This window comes from Pan paniscus, chromosome 2 (assembly GCF_029289425.2).
Source record: "Pan paniscus chromosome 2, NHGRI_mPanPan1-v2.0_pri, whole genome shotgun sequence".
Classification (NCBI taxonomy): Eukaryota; Metazoa; Chordata; class Mammalia; order Primates; family Hominidae; genus Pan; species Pan paniscus.
Genome location: NC_085926.1, coordinates 124,937,958 through 124,957,107, shown reverse-complemented (window position 1 = coordinate 124,957,107; position 19,150 = coordinate 124,937,958). Strand labels below are relative to the sequence as shown.

Here is a 19,150-nt window from a genome sequence, read left to right as displayed (position 1 = left end):
GAGCCCCAGGACCCCAGGCTTTTGTCCCCACTCCCTACCCTAATACATGCAGTCTCTGGCTGCTCCTCTGCTCCCCTGGGGCACCTGCCTGAGGACAGCCCTCTGCCTCCTGTCTGCCTCCTGTGGCACCCTGGGGAAGGTTCCTTGCCTCTGCTGCACCTGCCCTGGCCTCCCCAGGGTGGCTCTGGTTCACTCCCGTGGCCTTCTTAGCCCTCAGAGCCTTGGCACAGGCCGAGACTGTCCTGCCCTCTGGCCCCGTGCTCCCATCCTGTGCGGCCCAGGAGCCAGTTCTCCTTCCTGGATACCTCCTGGACCCCGTCCCCAGGTCCATGTACGTGGCCTCACTCCAAGTCAGCAGAAAAGATAGTGAAAGGAAAGCTCTGCCAAGAGCCTATGCCCAGCCCTGGAGATGCTGGCCCAGACTAGAAAACCCTGAAATGAGCCCCTCAGGGAAGTTGCTCACCACCCACACACCCTCTGCCTCAGGAAGAAGCTGCCATCCCATCTTCCCCACCCCTGACCCCACATGGCTGCACACAGTGACTCCACCACGGCCTTCTCTGCTCGGCCTGGCAGGCTCCCTCCTGGCCCCAAGGAACCAGGTGGCCAGAGGGTGCAAAGGAGTGAAGGTGGTCAGTGGCAGCCCAGAGATTCAGGGAGGAGTGGCAGGGCGGGGCAGAGCAGGTGGCTCTGGCAGGGGCCGGCAAGCCCTCCTAGCCCAGCCTGTGGGCTCCCATGGTGTTCACCTCATCCTTGTACTTGGTGATGTAGGAGTAGATCTCATGCAAGGCGCTCATGCTGTTGAACTGGCTCAGGTGCAGGCGGGACTGCTCAGCCAGATATGCACTCATGTCCTGGTCGCTGATGGCTGGCATCTTGGCGATGTCCGCATAGTACCTGCAGGTGAGTGGCCAGGTGGGCACATGAGCAGAGTCCAGGCTGCCCCCAGGCCCCTGCCCCCGACCCCTGCCCCCTCCACCCACCTCTCCACCCAGCTCTTGTAGTTGGGGATGTCCTTGGCGTAGAGCAGCTTGTTGGAGGGTGAGTCCTTGCCCAGCTTGTGCTCAGAGGTGGAGCAGGAGTCCATGAAGGTCTGGGCCACCACCGACAAGCAGGCGTCCGTGATGCTGTTCTTGTGAATGTCGAACACAAACTGTGGGTTCTTGATCACGTTCACCCAGAAGCGCAGGGGCAGGCTGCAGGCGAGAGTCCAGGCGCTGCTCAGATAGGCCTCTGCTCCCTCCTGAGCAGCGACCTTGTGGCCCTCCCAGCTCCGAATCCAAAGTGGGCATGGCTTTCCATGCAGACGGGGAAACGAGGCCCACAGAGGTGCAGGGCCCATGGTTAAGTGAAGGCCGTCCCCTGCCACCCAACCAGAGATGTGCTGCCCCCACCACCTGCATCTCACACAGAGCATCATGAGATAGGCGTGCTCAAACGCACTCGTTTGCACAAGGGCAAGATGTGACCAGGCCCTCAGGGGCCCACTCCACACAGCCACCACCCTCCTAGGCCTGCATGCTGGCTTGCACTCATGGCTCCTGCACTGAGACCTGCAGCTCAGCTCTGGCCCAGGGGACCCATTCCTGCAGAGACCAGCCCTCTGTGCCCCAAACACCACCTCAGGGACTGCCATTAGCTGGGCTGCCTGGCAGCACTGGCCACATGTGGCTGCTTAACTTAAATGAAGTGAAGAGCCCAGTCACTCAGCCACACCAGTGCCATTTCAAAGGCTCAGGAGCCACCACCCTGGACAGCACGGGTCTAGAATGTTCCACTATGACAGAACATTCTCCGAGAACATGCTGACCTGGAGACACTGCGTCCCTGGAGGCCCCACCTCCTGCTGTGCCCAATCAGCATGGCCCAGGAGAGGGGCTTCGTGACACTTCATTTAAACCCTAGACTCCGTGAGCAGTGGGCGGAGCTGGGACAGGTTGGGGTGGCTGCATCCCAGGTTTGGGAAGCAACACATGGGCTGGACAAGACCAAGTCGGGGGTGGCTGCTGGCCCGGGAGCCAGCAGAAGTGGCAGGGACAGTCCAGGAGAGTGGGGAGCTAAGACGGTGGAGAGTGTGCACAGAACTGGGGGGAGACCCCAGCAGGATGCAGGGTGAGGAGGGGCACTTCCTGGTGAAGCAGGGTCCAGCCATACAGGCAAGGGCATCCACCTGACCCCAGGTGTGGGGGAGCAGTCCTACCCCAGAAGCCCTCGGCCATGCAGGTAGAGGGGCCTGGTGCACAGAGAGGGGCTCCCCTGTAGCAGGCAATGGTGGGGTTGTCTGCTGGGGTGGGGGCCACACACACAGCAGGGACCCGCTCCAGGGGCTAGGGTGTGGCTAGAGTGTGCCAACCGGAGCAGGGGGCCACAGACCAGAGCTTGGGGGTCCTGAGTAAGGAGTGAGGCTAAGGGCTGGCCTGCCTGTGTGGCAGAGAGGAAGCCAACATTGCTGAGTTGGGCAGTCCATGACCAGGGAAGAAGCAGGTCACTGTCCCAGGGGTGGGCCAGGCCGGAGGAAAGCAAGGGACTGGCTGGCCAGGGAGGCAGATACTCTGGAGGGAGGCCACTCAGAGGCTGGGTGCCTCTTCATAACGAAACCCAGCCTCATAGAGCCCCAGCTCACATTGGTGTAGCTGTGCACGGTGCAGGCTGGGCAGGCCCTGCTCCGTACTCCAGCTGCTCCGTGAGACCGTGGCAAGTGGCTCGGCCTCTGCGCCTCAGTAAGCAGGCTCTGGCCTGGCCCCACACTGCAATGGGGAGGCTGTAAATTCCTCGCACTAAAGACTACCAGGAGTACCTGCAGTCCCTGTTGCCCTCATCACTGCAACCAGCCGGCTTGGGGCTGGTCCACTGTGCCCTGTTTCTCACGCTGCAGCCCACACTCATGTCCGCACAGCTGTGCACACCCAGGGCCACTCACACCTGCACACAGTTCCTACAGCAGTGGGAGGGGCTCAGCGGCTGGAGCAGAGGGCGAGCCGTGGGTCAAGGGGCACAGGCAGATAGGGAAGGCCAGTTAGCACAGGGCTGGCCCGCCATGCCCCTGCTGGGTTGTGTCCCCACACCAGGGAGCCCCAAGTGGGGGCTCCGGATCAGAACGGGGCGAGGGCCCTGGGAACACATCTGGCCTGGCCCTGGGGGATGCCCCTCCTCCCCCTGCCCTGCATTACCAGTTGCTCTTCCAGGTGTGGCGCACGTCAGCATCGTGGATCTGGTGCTTGTCGGCCTGCTCATCCAGGAAGTCGAACATGTACTTGATGGCCAGCGGCAGGGCTGAGCCCCGGTGTGCCGTGCTGAAGATGGTCTCAAACAGGTCGTCCACAAACTTCTGCAGTGTGCCCTGCGGGGGGCAGGCAGGGACACTGAGCTCCAGGGCTCTGCCTGGCTGCCTACACCTCCTGGGTGACTGGGCAAGTGGCCATGGGAGCATGGGGGTGAGGCCCTTGCTCTGGGCTTGGCACTTTCTCTGAGCTCAGTTGGCCCAGCGTCCCCTGCCCCCATCTGCCAGCCAGGCCCACCTTGGTGGCCAGTAGCCGTGTCAGGTAGATCTCCGAGACCATCTTGCTGCCGCGGTCACCCTCACGCTGGTCCAGGTGGTCGTGGTTCTTCACCAGGTGCCACAGCTTGGTGCCGCTCTCCAGGTCGGGCGTGATCATAGGCGTGCGCGAGCGCAGGCTGTCGGGGCTGCTGGCCGTGCGCAGCATGCTCTCTGCAGCACCAGGCTGTCAGCGCCCGCGTTGGCTGGCACCCCGCACCCCCCGCCCGAGCCTGTTTCCCCATCTGAAAGCTGAGGATGGCACCCCCACCCATGTGGGATTTTGGGGCAGCCGATGACACCACAGAGGTGGCATAATTGTGTACGGACACACAGTCGCGAGGAGGCGCAGCCTCCAGAGCTGGAGGGTAAGGCCAAGAGTGCGAGTGACAGGCTTGACACCTGCCCCTGGGTCCTCCCGTCCAGCTGCTGCAGCATGGGAGCCCGGGGGACATCCTGCCCAGGCCAGGGACCCATGCGCTGCCCTCTCGCCCGCTGCCTGGCCCCTCACCGTATCTGCTGAGGGACTTGGTGAAGGTGGAGGAGTTGGAGATGTTGTAGGCGGACGTCTGCTTGGGCACCAGTGCCACCGAGGACCCGTCTGTCACCTGTGTGCAGAGGGCCAGGGACCCTGTGACCCACCAGGGTGCCCCTGCACCACCAGGCTCCCACTCCCCAGCTGGGGACCCCGGTGACACCCTAGTGCTGTGCCTGGAGGCAGCCACCTCACTCAGTCTGGGACTCTATATCAGGACAGCCCAGGGATGCTAGGCAATCCCACAAGCCCAGCTCGGGTCCTGGGACGGTCCACACACATAAGTGACCACCTCCCCTCCTCTCCCTGACAGATCCAGCTGCTGTCCAGCCCACATGCTGCAAACATTGGCGGCTGTGCTGTGGAAGCCCCAAGGGGAAGGAGGCCTGTGCTAGGGTCGGAGGGCCGGGAGCCACCTGGTAGTGAGCCAGTGTGTTCAGCCTCTTCCAATCGTTGTCAATCTTGGTAGTGACGTCCTCGTCCTGCAGGATGATGCGCGCCATGCGGCCCTGGCGCCACTCTGGGGGAGGAGGGAGCTGGAGGGTGGGGCCGCTGGGGCCCTCTTTCCCTCCTCCATCACAGCAGTGTAGTGGGACGGGGCCTGCCTGCAGCTCTCAGCACCAGCACAGGGCAGGGACATACCTCCGCACCTGCTGCAGCACACTTAACCTGCCATAGTCCCCTGCAATGTGCCACAGCCCTCCCAATCTGCCACAGCAGCCCCAGCCTAAGGGGGTCTGCCCTGCCTTCCCCAAGCCTTAGGGCCCCAACTCCTCAGCCTGGCACCGAGGCTTCTGTGGGGACCCAGCCTCTCCAGTCACATCTGCAGCAGGACTCCGGGCCCCACCCCAAACCCGTCCCATCCCCTCTGGCCCTCAATGGCTCCACCTGCCCCTCTCATGAGCCTGAGTATCCCCCTCAGGGCTCCAAGAGCCCACTGCCTCCCAGAGTGCACTGGAACCCACCACCTCCCAGAGTCTCTGCCCAGGGCAGGGCAGCCACCCTCTATACCCAACCTGGGACTGGACAGCCCACTCGCCATTCCACTGCCTTCCAGACCAGCCTGGTGTGGAGGACTGGCCTGGCCTTCCCCGCCAAGCTCAGTACTAGGCCATGGCCCTGCCCCTCTGCTCCAGCACACACCCCGGGCAGCCGTGGCCCCGCCCGCTCACCCAGGTCCATGTCCGCGGCCTTGGGCCGCTGGGAGTAGGGCACGCCCTTGTAGGCAGCGTCCAGCAGCTTCTCCTTGGCCTGGGTGACCGTGTCACAGTCCAGCCCCTTCACCGGCACCTCAGGTGCATTCTCATTCTCAGGGTTCACACAGTTCAGGGTCTGCGGGCGGGGTGGAGCAGGGCGGCAGCGTCAGCCCCACAACTGGGGGGTGGGGGGCACCAGGGCACCCAGGACAGAGGGCAGCCACTCTCACCAGCGTCTTGTAGTCAATCTGCTGCCGGATGAGCTTGTCCTCACTCAGGGAGTAGCGTGCCTCACCCGTGATGGCGTCAATGGGGCCCTTCTCCATCTGCTGCTTGATGGCGCAGTACAGCATGAACAGCGGCTCCCCAGCGCACTCCTGCGGGGGTGGCGGCATGAGGCTGCAGCCAGGACCCCCGGGCCTACCCCCCACCTGCCCCTCCACCCGTCGAGTGCCAGCCATGGTGTTCCCGGCAAGGAGAAATGAGCAGCACTTCCCAACTCTTTGGGAGGCAAGTACAGCCTTAGTCCCAAAGCCCAGCAGAGACTGCAAGAAAATCAGGAAACAAAACATACCCACCATCCCACAAATATCACATGAAAACCCTAAATTACACATGAGCCAGGAGGCGCAGTAGTGTATCGAGGAACATGGCGTGGCACGTGGGACCTGCATCAGGGAGGGCCGAGGCCTATTTCACCCAGAAGTCTCCCCTGGTCTCAGCAGGATTCCCGCCTAGCTCCAGCCTCCCAGGGGCCTGCTCCCCAGCTGGAGGTGCTCAGGACAAAGTTCCCCATGGCCTGCCGCCCGTGGCACAAGCGGACCCCATACTACGCAACTCCAAGTGTGACTGTGATCCACTGGCCTCCTAGGGACCACCCAGCTGGGCCCCCATATTACTCTGGGACACAACTATGGTGTGTCATGGATACTGACATACCTACCTGAGGAGGCTTGCCCACCCAGGGAGGTTCACCAGCACCCAAGCACACAGCACAGGGCCAGCAGCACAGCCCCGGGCCCTCAGCGGGCACCTGACTCCTCACCCTCCGGCTCCCCACGCTGTAGCATGAGAACCGCCTCCTGTCCCACCTCAGGGCCTTTGCAACTGCTGCCTCTACAACCAGAAATTTCCCCTGGCATCTTCATGGGCCCTTGTGGACCCAACCCAATGTGCCCTTTTCAGAAAGGCTCCTGGGGAGCGCCCAGCACACGTACCCCCGACCACTGCCTCGCTGAGTCTCCCCGCCATCTGTCGTTCTCTGAAGGATCCTGCGCACCCCTGCCAACCCCTCTGGAGTGGGAGCTGCCTGGCCTGCTCACTATACCCTACTGCTAGCACTGGCTGAGCCTGTGCATGGGGCATCACAGACACTTGCTGGATGAATTGAGTGAATGGAGAGCTGTCCCTGGGAAACGTTCACGTCTGGGCTAGGTGAGTTGGCCACACAGGCGAGGCCCCCCCAGAGCCTGGGCATGGGGTCCACTGTAGGTCCTGCCTGCCCAAGGGCCTTCAGGTGTGTGTACACCTCAATGGAGGGGCAGGTTTGGCAGCCCTGCCTCCTACCCGGCCCTGGCAAACAAACAGCAGCTCTGCTCCTGTAACCAGAGGCTCCAGGCACCTCGTTAGCATCTGCGGTAATTAGAGAGACAGCTGTTAAGACCATCCCAGACCTTCCAACAACATGTCTGTCTATGAAATTATGTTTCATTTGCAAACTTGGTTTCATTAAGTTAGCCACGAAGGAGGAGGAAAAGGGGTGCAGATCCGGATGGAGAGCCATTAATGTGACAGGAAGCCTTTGAGGGTTTCCCAAAGTCAGACACCTGTCTGAGGGTTCCCAGGCCTGGCCTCAGAGAGTGAAAGGACCGCAGCTAGTCTCTGAAGGTCAGGGGAGTGCAGATATTGGCCCAAGGTCACACAGCAAGAAACTGGAGAAGCCAAGATCTGAACCCAGATCCAGCTGACCCCAAAGCACCTGCCCCATACAAGCCAGGTGTACCCAGAGAAGGCTCAGGCTGAGCCGGGCATTCACACTCAACCCAGGCAGCAGGCCCCGCCCCACTCCACCCACTTCTTCAGCCATGCCAGCCTAGAGGCTGCAAAGGAGGTTCCAAGAGCTCAGAGGCCAGGGAAGAGGAAGGCCCAGTCCTTTTCTTGTCGCAGCCTCAATCTCTCGTGCAGTGACGGGGAAAAGGAAGACCTCAGACTCCTCCCAGCCCCAGTCAGGAATGTACAAAAACTGCCCAACAAAAAGTGCCACTTTTCAAATAGAAGGATAATATGGGCAGTTCAATAAATGACATTACGACAAGCACTTCTCCATCCTCCCTTCCAGGTTGTTTACATGTGCTAAAATGGCATGGGTTCCTTTTCTAGTTAAAGTTTTTGTTTCTAAAGACAGCAAGGAATGAAAAGGATTTGGGTTGTTTAAAAAGAGTTTGTGTTCTCAAAGTTCATCCATGTTGCAGCATGTCAGAATTTCCTTCCTTTCTAAGGCAGACTACTATCTCATTGTATGCACAGACCACATTTTGCTTATTCATTCATCTGTCGATGGACACCTGGATTGCTTCCCCATTAAGCTGATGAAATTAAGCCAGCCACGAAAGGACAAACAATGCTTGATTCCACTCATATGAGGTCCCTAGAGCTGTCAGATTCACAGAGACAGAGAGTAGAATGGTTCCAGGGGCTGGGGAGGAAGGAACAAGGAGTGGGTGTTCAATGGGGACAGAGTTTCAGTTTCACAAGATGAAGAGTCATGGAGCAGGTGGCCATGGCCAACACCGCTGTAAATGCATCCAATACCACTCAACTGTGCACTTAAAAATGGTTAAGATGGTAAATTTTATGTCATGTGTATTTCACCATAACAAATTTTTTTAAGTTTGTGGCACACTACAAAGAAATGAGCAACAAGCTATGAAAATAAATAAAGGAACCTTCAAAGTAGATTACGAAGTGAAGGGAGCCAGTTTGAAAAGGCTATAGTAACAGTGCACGATTCCACTACATGACATCTGGAAAAGGCACAACTTATGGAGACAATGAGATCAACGGGTGCCAAGGGCTCAGGGGGAGGGAGAGATGACAAGTGAGCTCAGGGGATTTTTAGGGCAGCGACACTATTCTGTGTGACACTATAACGGTGGATACATGGCATCGTACATTCATCCAAACTCACAGAATGCAGAGCACCAAGAGTGAGCCCGCACGGAAACGAGGGGCACTGGGTGGTGAAGATGTCTCCTGGCAGGTTCACTGACTGGACCAAATGCACCCCTCTCCTAGGGATGCTGACAGTGGGGAGACTGTGCATGTGTGGGAGCAGCGGGCGCATGGGAAACCTCTGTACCTTCTGTTCAATTTTACTATGAATCTGGAACTGCTCTAAACAATAACATCTATCTTAAAAAAGACAAAAACAAAAAAACCCCAGATATGGTGGCAAAAAAAAAAAGTCACTGGCCAGTTATGTGGATGGAAACAGCCCTGGGCCCATCTCAGTCCCATCCAGGGGGCGCCCAGCTCCAGCATGTCTGTCTGCGCCTCTCAGCCTCAGGCCATGTCCTTGCACCCAGTACGTGTCCTCCCTTGCATATATAGGGGTCCTCCTAGAACTGGAGGAGGGCAGTGATGACCTAAGGAGATCTAACAGCTCCTGGCCCCTGCCTGCCCCCGACACTGGTACCCCACTAACAACGAGGGTGGGCTGGGGTCATGGGCATGGGCTGTGAAGCCCCCAACACACAGCCCGCACCCCTTGTACCTGCACCACTCCCACCCAAATGGTCACCCCTGCCTCCCTCCTCCCTGTGTCCCCTTCCTATGGCTCCCTTGGCCAAGACTGGCCTCCCTCTCCCTCCCTCCACTGCCCACACATCCCTCAGCGCCTGTCCCAAATGTCCCCGGCTCTCCATGGAATGTCTGATCCGGCCTAAAGACAACCCCTCCACAGTGCCCCACTGCCACCCTCTCTGCTTATAATACCCTGTGGGGCCACACTCTGCGCTGGCTGAGGCTGGCCCCCTATATCCTGGCATGAAAGAGAATCCACACCCAACGTCGGTGCTTATAGGCATTTGCTGCCCTGAGCCCTGTCTCTGTGGGTGTGGAGAATCGGGATCAGACAGGGACTCAGGTTAGCGGTGCCCTCTCCACCTCACCCAGGACGCCTGCTGCTTTAGGCTCACAGAGCCCAGCTTACCCAGCATGCACACATACTATGCAGTCTTCATAGAACCGTACTTTCTACAGGACACGCACGACTTTGTGTTACCTGCTTCCAGTTCTGCCTAAGGATGTTATCATCTACTGGGCACTTACTAGGTGCCAGGGACTGCTATATACACATAAATGTCCCACCTCCACAGACGACCAAGGACAGACAAGCCCAGCCCCTGCCTATCCCACCTGGGGCCTTCTCCCCAGTGGCCTCTTCTGCCTGGGACTCTCTTCCCTCCCCCCGCCTGGTCTTCAGACCTCTGCTCGAATCCCACCCTCCCTGCTCGGCCCTGCCCCATTGCCTGTCTGCTGTATTTCCCGTCCAGTGTCTCTCCCGGCAGCGAGGATGTCCGGCCAGGACTCCGCTCTGTGCAGGCATCTGTGCGCTGATCACCTGAGCTCAGCAGCATCTGGCTGCAGGAGGCCTGAAAGCCCCACGGCCCAGAGACAGAGGTGCCATCCCTGGATTCCATAAGGAGACCAGGAGAATCGAACCCAGGCAGTCAGTGCCAGCTCCCACCCTCGATCACTGGGCTACACTGTCAGTCACCCTCACCCACAGAGCAGCGACAGGGACCACTGAAGCCAGGCGAGGAGCATGCACTTCACCATGCACACACCGGGCTCCTCCCACCTCTCAGGAGTGGGCTAACCAGGCCTTCAGATTTCCAAGAGAAGCCAGATGCCTGAGTCTGTAAAAGTCCCAACATCGAAAGTGCAGACAGCAATTCAACTGCTTACTGCCCAGATAAAGCCCACCCAGATCCCCATCCAGCCTGGGCCCTGGCCTGCAGTCTCTGGCCTACACCCTGTTCCTGTTCTGAGGATGGCAGCATCCCTCTGCTGGGGGGTGGGAGGGGCTTGAATGGACAGCACAGGGGAAGCCCAGTGCGGTCACCTGTCCCCATGACAGGTGGTGGACTGGAGCCTTCAGGCACCCCCAGGCTGGCCCCTCAGAGGCCCCTGCCCAGGGTGCCCCCACCCTCCTGAGCCCAGGCCAGCTGTGGGCACTGAGAGCCTGTATCCGAACTCCCACACCTACCTTGGTGGGCTGTGTGAGGGCCTGACAGCCTCAGAAGGAGGGAGGAGGGAGCTGGGAGCCAGGAGCTGAGAGCGGCTGCATGCCCAGGGGCCTTGGCCCAAGCCAGAACTCGACCAAGACCCCACCAGCTGTCATTCTCCAGCACCTCCCACTAATCCCCACCTCTCTCCGTTTTCCCCTCCCGCTGTTCACCTGCCTCTGACACCTGCTTCCTCCCGCCTCTGCTTACCTTGAGGAACTTATACAAGAGGAAGGTGAACCAGTTAGTTAGCATCTTCTCTGCCACCGACTCAGTCCTGGGGAGCACAGAATATGGGCAGAGTGGTGTCATTCCAGCTGTCCAGCAGGCACAGGGCCCCTGCAGGCCTCACTCACTGATCCCACCCCACCCTGCCCCCCTTCCTACAGCACCGAAGGTCAGGTCTCGAAAGGCACCCACATGAGTGGGCAGCAGGCGCTTCAGGGGCTGCCATGGAGACCCCAGCCCTTCGCCCAGAGCCTAGGCCTGTGTGTATGGAGACTCCAGCCTGGGTCCTCACTATCAGTACCTAGGGAGGTGGCAGCTGAGCCTCAGAGGCCAGGTGAGTCCTCCCACCCCTGCCCGGTGGGAACTGCCACAGCAACATCTCTGGGCCTGCTAGACCAGCCTGTCCAAAGCTGGAGGCATGGGCCTGCCTCCCCCAACCCCAGTGGCCCCCAGGCTCACCGGCGCAGTAGCAGCTTGGGGTGGTTCTTGCTCTCCAGGTTCTTCTCGATGAGGTCGGAAAGCAGCTGCTTGAGCACGCCTGTGGCGTATTCCATCTCGCCCTGCAGGGCCGTCATGATGAGCGAGGCCACGTTCCCGCGGTCGCGCATGGAGAAGCTGCGCTGTGCCTCCAGCGTGCGGATGAAGGTCAGCAGGAAGTGCTTCTTGGTCAGCAGCTGCCCGAACAGTGTCAGCGACTTCTCCACATTGGCCTGCACCTGAGGGAGCACACAGAGCTCAGACCACAGAGAAGCACCTAGCCCCAGCCCCCAAGCTGACCAGTGAGGGGCTGTCCAGGCCTGGCTGGTGAGGCAGGGCCCCATCAGAGGACAGGCCTGGAAGGCAAGTGACAAGTTGCCCTGACTCCTCAGCTCGGCGGGTCATTCCCAAGCTTCACCTGTCCTTAGCAAAACGGACACGACCTGGGTGCTGCCACCACTGCCTGTTGCCATCAGGGCAGCCTTGGCCACAGAGTCCCTGTGGCAGCCTGAGAAGCCACTGCAAGCCGACATGACAAAGGTGTTACCAGTGCGGCTGGGTGCAGAATGAGAGGGGCTGCTCACGCCACCCTCTCCGTGACTGGGCCCTTTGAACAGCAACCCCTGCAGCGGGCCTGCAGCAGCTCAAAGGAAGTCCAACTCAATGCCCCCATCCACTGGGTACCAGGAGTGCATGTCTACCATCTCCCTCCGCCTTGACAATGATAACCAATGCACGACCAGTCTCTGCATCTCATGGATGAGGACACAAGGTTGGAGACAGGAAGAGGTTTGATTAGGGCCACACTGCAGGTAGGAAAAAGGAGTGGAGTAGAGGCATAGCTGGCTCCAGGGTCCCTACTCTCTCTCTCTTGTTCATACTAAGGTTTATCAGGGCAATATGTTCCCTATTAGGCAGAGCCCAGAGGCCACCAGTGATACCAGGCTCCCAGTCAAGGCCAACAGGTATCAGGCAGACAGGTAATGGCCCAGGCAGAACACACACAGTCACAGCTGAGAGAGACAGTGTGACAGACACAGCAAATGGAGGCACTGAAAGAGAGATACAACCTGGGGAGGCTGTGTAGCCCCGTGTGGCAGCAAGCCCAGGAACAGGATGGCAGCACTCAGCCACAGGCAGCCCAGGGCCCAAGGCGGGAAGGTCTGCTCAGTATCAGCTCAAAAGGGACTTCCCACCAACAGAGTCACCACAAGGGACATGGGCTCCCCAACATCCAAGGCACACGGTGGGGGGGTGCCCTCAGCTGGAGAGTGTGACTGAGCTAACCTGCCGAGCCCCTGGCCGTGGCTCGCCAAGGACTGGCTCCTAGCCTGCCTGCCGCTGGGGGCCTTTTGGGGGTGTGGGAGCCAGCCCTCTTTTCCCTCGCCAGGCTCGCTGCCAAGGTCTACGGGGCAAAGCCCTACTCTCTGAGACCCTGGTGCTATGCCAGCCACATGCTCCCCTCCCAAACCGCCATAGCAGACTTCATCAGGCACCCGCACCTCCCAGCACACGGCCCCTGCCCAGCGAGGCTTCGCATCCAGAGCCACCCAGGAGACCAGGCCAGTGGAGCCGCAGGCGGGACCCCCAACAGAGGCAGGGCCCAAGGGGCAGCCACCGGGGAGGTGCCAGAAGCCCAGGCTGACAAGTGGTTTGCTGGGATGAGGCCTGGCATCCCACAGAGGCCCTGGGGCCAGAGCCTCCTCCTGCCCTCTGGAGGTACTTTATGGAGCAGAGCCGCGCTGGCCATTCCCCTGCCCCAACCCCAGGGCTCAGGGCTCCACTGTGCTTGCCTGGTCTTGGTTCTGCCTCCCAGCACCTGCTCCCCACTTGGCTGAGCCCAGAGCCCTGCAGGCCTGGACCCTCCCCCAGGCCGCACAGGCTGCCCCATACCATCCATCAGCACCCAAGGAGCCTCAAAGGCAGAAGATAGCAGCTGCCTCTGAGTTCCTGTGACCCCCCGGAGCCAGTGGTCCTACCTCCATCTCCTTGAGCACAGGGTGGTCCTCGATCCCAGGAAAGAGCACCCGCATGGCATATGTCCGGTAGTCAAGGAAGGGGATGCCGGCACCGTCCAGGTCATTGGTCAGCTCGTGGATGTCTGTCTGGAGCTCTGCAAAGGCTGTGGCCAGATGCGGCGTCAGGGGCAGCATGCCCTGGTGGCCCCACTCCATGCCCCAACCCTCCCACTCTTGGGGCCTACATCAAATCCTGGCTCTGACACTTACTGGTTTCATGATCTTAAGGAAACTACTGTGCCTCTTCGTCCCCCAGCTACTACAGCCCTAGCACAGGGATAGTAACTCTCCTCTGCAAAGTTCCCACAGGATCAAGCAAGACAAGGGCAGAGAAAGCATCAGCACCAGGGGCAGGCTGGGCAGGGCCTCCTGCATCTCAGACACTGGCAGTTAAGCGTAGAGCAGCTTTGGAGTTTGGGCTCCTTCCACCCGCTGTGAGGCGGTGGAGTGCGGCCAGGGGTGAGGTCCCAGGGCTGCAGGCTGTCCCCAAGCCCCCACACCATTGCATGCACATCTCGGGCCTGGTGCACCCTCAACATGGCCCACCCTGCTCAGGGCCAGCTCTGCCTCTGTCAGGAACAAAGGCAGGCAGGCCCTGACAGAACATTCCAGAGCTGTGAGGTGTCAGTCCTGCGGCAGCCCGAGGATCAGGCTATCTGATCAGAAGCCAGAGGAGTGCCAGGCAGGCTCTGGGGAACATCTGACAGGTTTAATTAAGAGCTGGAGTCTTTGTCTCCTGGGCACCGCTGCCAGGCGTCTAGTTATCTGCACCTGGCTGGCCTGGAGCAGCCGCCAGCCACTGCATCCACACACGCCAGCCTCGCCAGACAGCCAGCCTCAGCAGGCGGGAGCACAAGGGAGGTCCAGGCCACCTGCCTCCCACCTGGCCCCAACACACACCTGCCTCCAGTCCCACCAGGGCTGCCCAAGAGGTAGGGTGACCCTCAGCCCACCACAGGGCCACTTAGGTTTGTCTGGGACTGAGAGGGCTCCCAGGATGCAGAACTTTGCATTTTAAGACTGGCTGAGTCCTGTGCAAACAAAACACCCCATCCCAGTTGAGTCCCAGTGGAATTCATGACAACCCCATGCTGGACCACATGGCTAAGGTCCTACACTGCAGCAGGAACACTCCTAGTATCTGCCCCCTAGAGCCCTGAACATGTGTGAGTTACTATCTGCAAACGCTCAAAGTCTCGCCCAGCATGGAACAGATTTCTGCCACTCACACCTGCCCTGATCAGGAGCATGGTGTGGCATGACTCCCCCTATAGACATCTCAAGGACAAAGGTCAGCTCAGGCCAAGATCTCTATGTGCCCAGGGACTGCCAAAGCGTAAGGGCTCCCCATTGCTGCATGGTGGAAGCACCCCTCTCTGCTGCTCCGCTGGCACCAGCCAACCCACCATGACTCCCAGCACCCAGGGAAAGTAGGCACTGTCATTGTGCCCACTCTAGAGATGACAAGACTGAGGCACAGAAGGGTAAGTAGCCACCTTCAGCCTTATAGCCCAGCTGGGATACAAATGCAAACAGTCTGGCTTTGGGTTCTGTGTCGCAAGCAGCACCCCAAGGAGGTGGTACCTGCTGCAGGGCCAGGCCCTGGTCAGGCACCCGCCCACTGCCCTGGGACCAGCTCTGGCACAGCAAGGCTATCAGGAACATTGTAAACTGAGCTGAAGCAGGGTGGGGGCGGCGGTGGGAAGTAGGTGTGGGGACAGGCCAGGGCCTGGCTGGGAGGTGGCAGTTGCCCCAGTGAGCCCTGGCCCCAACAGACCTTCCTTGCATTCGAGGGCCACGCGGGACTCCAGGTTGTCCATCTGGAGCTGCAGCCGCTTGAGTGTGCGGTCAGCATCTCGTGACTTGCGCTTGTAGGCGATGAGCACAGCCACGATGACCAGCAGCAGGAGACCCCCGCCTCCGCCAATGCCCACAATGGCAGGCAGCGTCAGCAGGCTGTCCGAGTACACCTGCAGTGTCCCTGGCGAGAACTCGAAGCCACCTGCCCGCACCTGCCAGTGGGTGGAGGCCACTCAGGAGCTTCCCATGCTTTCCACAAAGCTCGGGAGCCCCTCCCGATGGGCAAGACCCACCCCCAACACCTGCCTGTGGGAAAGGTCCCACCCACAGGGGCACAGAGTGGTCACCAGGGTGGAGACACTGGGACCCAGGGCAGGCGCCTGGCCAGCCAGGGCACCACTGGCATGGCAAGGGCTCAGGGTGGGTAGGCAGTCTGGGGGGCTCAAGGAGGTGGCAGGCTGAAGGCTACGGCAGGGCCTGCACTGGAGCTGGGCACCCTCTGAGCTAGGGGTGAGTCTCGGGCAAGGTCAGAGCTGGGGCTGTGCTAGTGGGGCAGGGTCCACAGGTGGGGCATGGCTCTCCCAGCTCCGCACCCCCGGTGGACAGACGCACCGTGACCTTGTGCTGCCCAGTGAGGTTGGGCGCCTCGCACAGCAGTTGCGTCTCCGACACGGTGAGGGTACAGGGTGTGGAGCCGATGAGCACCGTGTAGTTGAGTCGGGAGTTGCCAGGTGCAGGTGGCAAGAGGTTCCGGCCCTGTAGGAGATGGGGGTGAGCCAGAGCCCAGGACGAGGGGCCTCTTCCCTGGCTTGGCCCAGCCTACGGGCAATGGTGACCCACCTTGAGGATGAGTGGGGAGCTGGGCTTCAGCTCCAGCAGGCCAGTGGGGCTGAGCGGCTCCAGTACGGGGTCAGGGTAGTAGAGGAAGGAGGTGGAGTTGAGCACAAGCAGGGAGCGCACATTGTCCATGACGAAGCCCAGCTCATCCGGCCGCTCCCCCAGCTCTGGTGGGCTGCGCACAGGGTTGGCCACAGACGGGGCGCGGCATACCATGGTGGTGTCATTGTACACCAGGCAGCCCTGGAGACACAGGGTGGGGATGCTGGGCGGGACCTCTGCGAGTGGCCCGGCAGCTCCCAGTGACAGAGCCCCTGGCCTGGGGGCTGCCTGCTCCCTGCACAGATGATGCCAGGCACCAGCAGGGCAGGTCCTGGGCCACCCACCCCATGTGGACCAGGGACATGTGGCCTGAAGGAGAGGTGTGTGCAGCCAGCAACCCAGAGCCAGACCTTCTACCCGCCAGGCAGGACAGGTGCCTCCCCAGGGGTCTCTAGGCACAGCCAAGGTTGGCATAAGCTGGGAAGGGGCAGGGGTAGGGGCAGGGGCAGGGACACGGGTATTCCTAGCAGGAGCCCCATCCCAGGTGAAGGCCTGGACCGAGGTGGGCAGCTGAGGGCAGGGACTCACATTCTCCCTCTCAATGCCTCCATACTTGGCCCGGATTCGGGGTTCACGGACAGTGGCCAGGTTGGTGCCTGTGACCGTCAGGAGGGTCCCACCGCTGGAACAGGACAGGGGTGGGGGGGTCACCAAATGATGCTGGGGCCCAGTGAGCTGGAAACTCGGGCCACAGCTCAGCCAGGCAAAGCCTGCCTTCCCCAAAGACAGGAAACAGGTAAAAGCTCTTGGCAAGGGGTGCTTCCCGGCAGGATAGTACCCTGCATGCAGGAGGGCCACCGCCAAGTGCCCAGTGGAAGAGCTCCTGGCTCGGCGCTGCTCTCAATAGCTGGGGATAGGGAATGGGTGTTGCTGGGCCCCACCTGTTGATGCTCCACTCGGGGTCGATCCTCAGGATGGTGGGGTCCTCGGTGTAGTTGTACTTCACCTCAGGGTTGGTGAGCTGGGCGCGGTTGATGTTGATGATGATGGGAGCGCTGCCAGGGCTCTGCCCGGGGGGTGTCAGGCACCGGATCTCACGGGAGTTCCTCCTGGAGGTGCCCAAGTGGGACAGTGAGGAGCACACGGGTGGAACCCAGGCAGGTGGAATGCAGATGCATTGAGGGACGGTGGGAACAGCGCCATCTGTCACAGGTACTGCCTTGGGTGGCTGCATACTATCACCGCTACTTTCCCTCCCGGGGCTGTGCATGTCTGTCCTACCCTCGCCCTGGCTCCCAGCCCCTTCAGGCCCCCACTGTTGCCCAGCCTGGCATTTGTGACCCGGCCTGCTGCCTCTCCAGGTCTGCTTTCATCACAGCCTCCCTGTCGCCCACACCCACTCCTGGTGACCCTGGCCAGGGCTCCACACCCACCAGGCCTCTGCCTCCCCAGAGGCAGTAGGCAACAGGACCGTCCCACGCACGCCAGGCTGGGAGGTAGGCTCATGCTGCCCTCCCTCTGTCCCTGGGGAGGGCTGGCGAGACTAAGCCCTGGCCCGACCTTCCCTGCCTGTCTCAGGGCCAGCCTCACTCAGCCTGGGCTCCGAGTGCTGGGAGCCCAGCACCCACTCCTACTACCCTGGGCCAGGCAGACACCTTCCCTCTCGGCACCTGTCCCAGTGGGAATACCTTGCCCTATCCCCGCATCCCAGGGGGCTGTGAGGAGACTAGATGAGCTGGCCTGGGTGGGGGTCATGGGGACACCCCACTGGGCAGGCAGCCAGGCATAGCCCGCACCTGGGTCCGGACCCTCAGTTCTTCCACCACTGCCAGGAGCCCCACAGCCACCAGGCCCCCTCAGCTGCAGACACCAATGATTAGTCTGATAACGGGTAATTACCATAGGAAAATATTTAAAGGGACGTTCCATTATCATCCCTAATCTAAAATTATCCACTTCAAGCCTCAGGGCTTTTGTTAAGATTTCTGTTTTCTCTCTTAAAAATTTTTAAAAAATACTTCTTATTTTTTACCCAAGGGATTCCCCCCTTCCCCACAGGGAAGAACCAGGGCAGAGGCAGCCAAGTTGCCCCGCCCCACAAAGGCAGGCCCCACGCCCATCACCGCCCAGTCCTACCACTCTGGAGGTAGCCTGTTTCCATGGTAACCTCCGCCTCTGGGTTTCACAGTGATCACCCCAGCCAGGCTCTCCATAGCCCCGTTGCCCAGGCAACAAGAAGGGGCATGCAACCATCTGAAACAGGAGGAGGGGCAGCCAGGCCCCCACCCCCACCTGCACCCCGTACCAGGAGAAGGAGCAGGGCCGGCCACCGACCGACACAGCCACATCACTGCCTGCGTTCAGGTGGCTTCCCTCGATGCCAATCCAGGTGCCCCCTGACAGAGGCCCACGGGAGGGGCTCACACGGTAGAAGGTTGGTGTCTGCAGGAAGAGGGAACTTGCTGAAACTCTCAGGTAAGTCCCCCTCGGGCCACATGGGGACAGGCCCCACTTGGCCTGCTTACCCCCCCAGACAGTTCCCCAGACTAGGAGCCCGCATGCCCGGGAGCTGCACTTCAGAGCCAGTACTTCCAGGTTTCTCAGGCACAGCCCAAGGTGAGCCAGGGAGCCCTGGAGCTGGCCTAGGCACAGGAGGGGAGGGGCAGCACCCAGGCCGTGGAAAAGCAGTGGCAGAGCATGGCCAGACAAGGGGCCCTGAAGAGGCACAGAAGCCCTGAGCGGCACCCTCTCAGAGCAGCAGAGAATAGGGAGAGAGGGAGGGCAGCAGACTCACCACGAAGGTGAAGCGCTTGGGTGACAGGGCGCGGTAGTGTGGTGAGCAGTCCCGCACGCACACCTCCACCAGGGCGTCATGGGCACGCACGGAGCTGGCGTCCCCGATCTCACAGACGATCCTGTGGGCAGGCGGGCCTCAGGGGCTGCAGGAGCCCCGCCCCGTCCCGTCCCGCCCCGCACACACCCAGGGCTGCACTCACTGCTCCGCACTGATGTACTCGCTCTCCACAGGGCTGCACAGCACCTTGCCCACGCGCACGCCCAGACGCACGTCTTCGAATCGCAGGCCCAGGTTCTCGCCTGTGATAGTGAGCCGCGTGCCGCCCTGCCTCGGGCCCGTCTCGGGGGACAGCTGAGGGAGACAGAGGCTGGGGTACAGGCATCCCACAGGGCGTAGG

At 60.8% G+C, this 19,150-nt stretch overlaps 1 protein-coding gene across 2 annotated transcripts in view; it reads right to left on the bottom strand.

Annotated features, from left to right (window-relative positions):
- PLXNA1 (plexin A1) overlaps window positions 1-19,150 on the bottom strand; it is a 54,275-nt gene that overhangs the window by 3,807 nt on the left and 31,318 nt on the right. For both annotated transcript variants that reach the window (XM_034957294.4, XM_055110387.2), the window contains exons 13-31: window positions 18,953-19,104; window positions 18,751-18,871; window positions 18,262-18,398; window positions 16,898-17,065; window positions 16,545-16,638; window positions 15,918-16,157; window positions 15,690-15,833; window positions 15,055-15,289; window positions 13,239-13,381; window positions 11,242-11,498; window positions 10,765-10,831; window positions 5,497-5,643; window positions 5,243-5,402; window positions 4,487-4,590; window positions 4,047-4,143; window positions 3,519-3,709; window positions 3,171-3,340; window positions 984-1,196; window positions 747-897 (exon numbers count right to left, since the gene is read on the bottom strand). In XM_034957294.4, coding sequence (XP_034813185.2) covers window positions 747-897; window positions 984-1,196; window positions 3,171-3,340; window positions 3,519-3,709; window positions 4,047-4,143; window positions 4,487-4,590; window positions 5,243-5,402; window positions 5,497-5,643; window positions 10,765-10,831; window positions 11,242-11,498; window positions 13,239-13,381; window positions 15,055-15,289; window positions 15,690-15,833; window positions 15,918-16,157; window positions 16,545-16,638; window positions 16,898-17,065; window positions 18,262-18,398; window positions 18,751-18,871; window positions 18,953-19,104 — 2,991 coding nt within the window. The remainder of the gene's footprint in view (window positions 1-746; window positions 898-983; window positions 1,197-3,170; window positions 3,341-3,518; window positions 3,710-4,046; window positions 4,144-4,486; window positions 4,591-5,242; window positions 5,403-5,496; window positions 5,644-10,764; window positions 10,832-11,241; window positions 11,499-13,238; window positions 13,382-15,054; window positions 15,290-15,689; window positions 15,834-15,917; window positions 16,158-16,544; window positions 16,639-16,897; window positions 17,066-18,261; window positions 18,399-18,750; window positions 18,872-18,952; window positions 19,105-19,150) is intronic.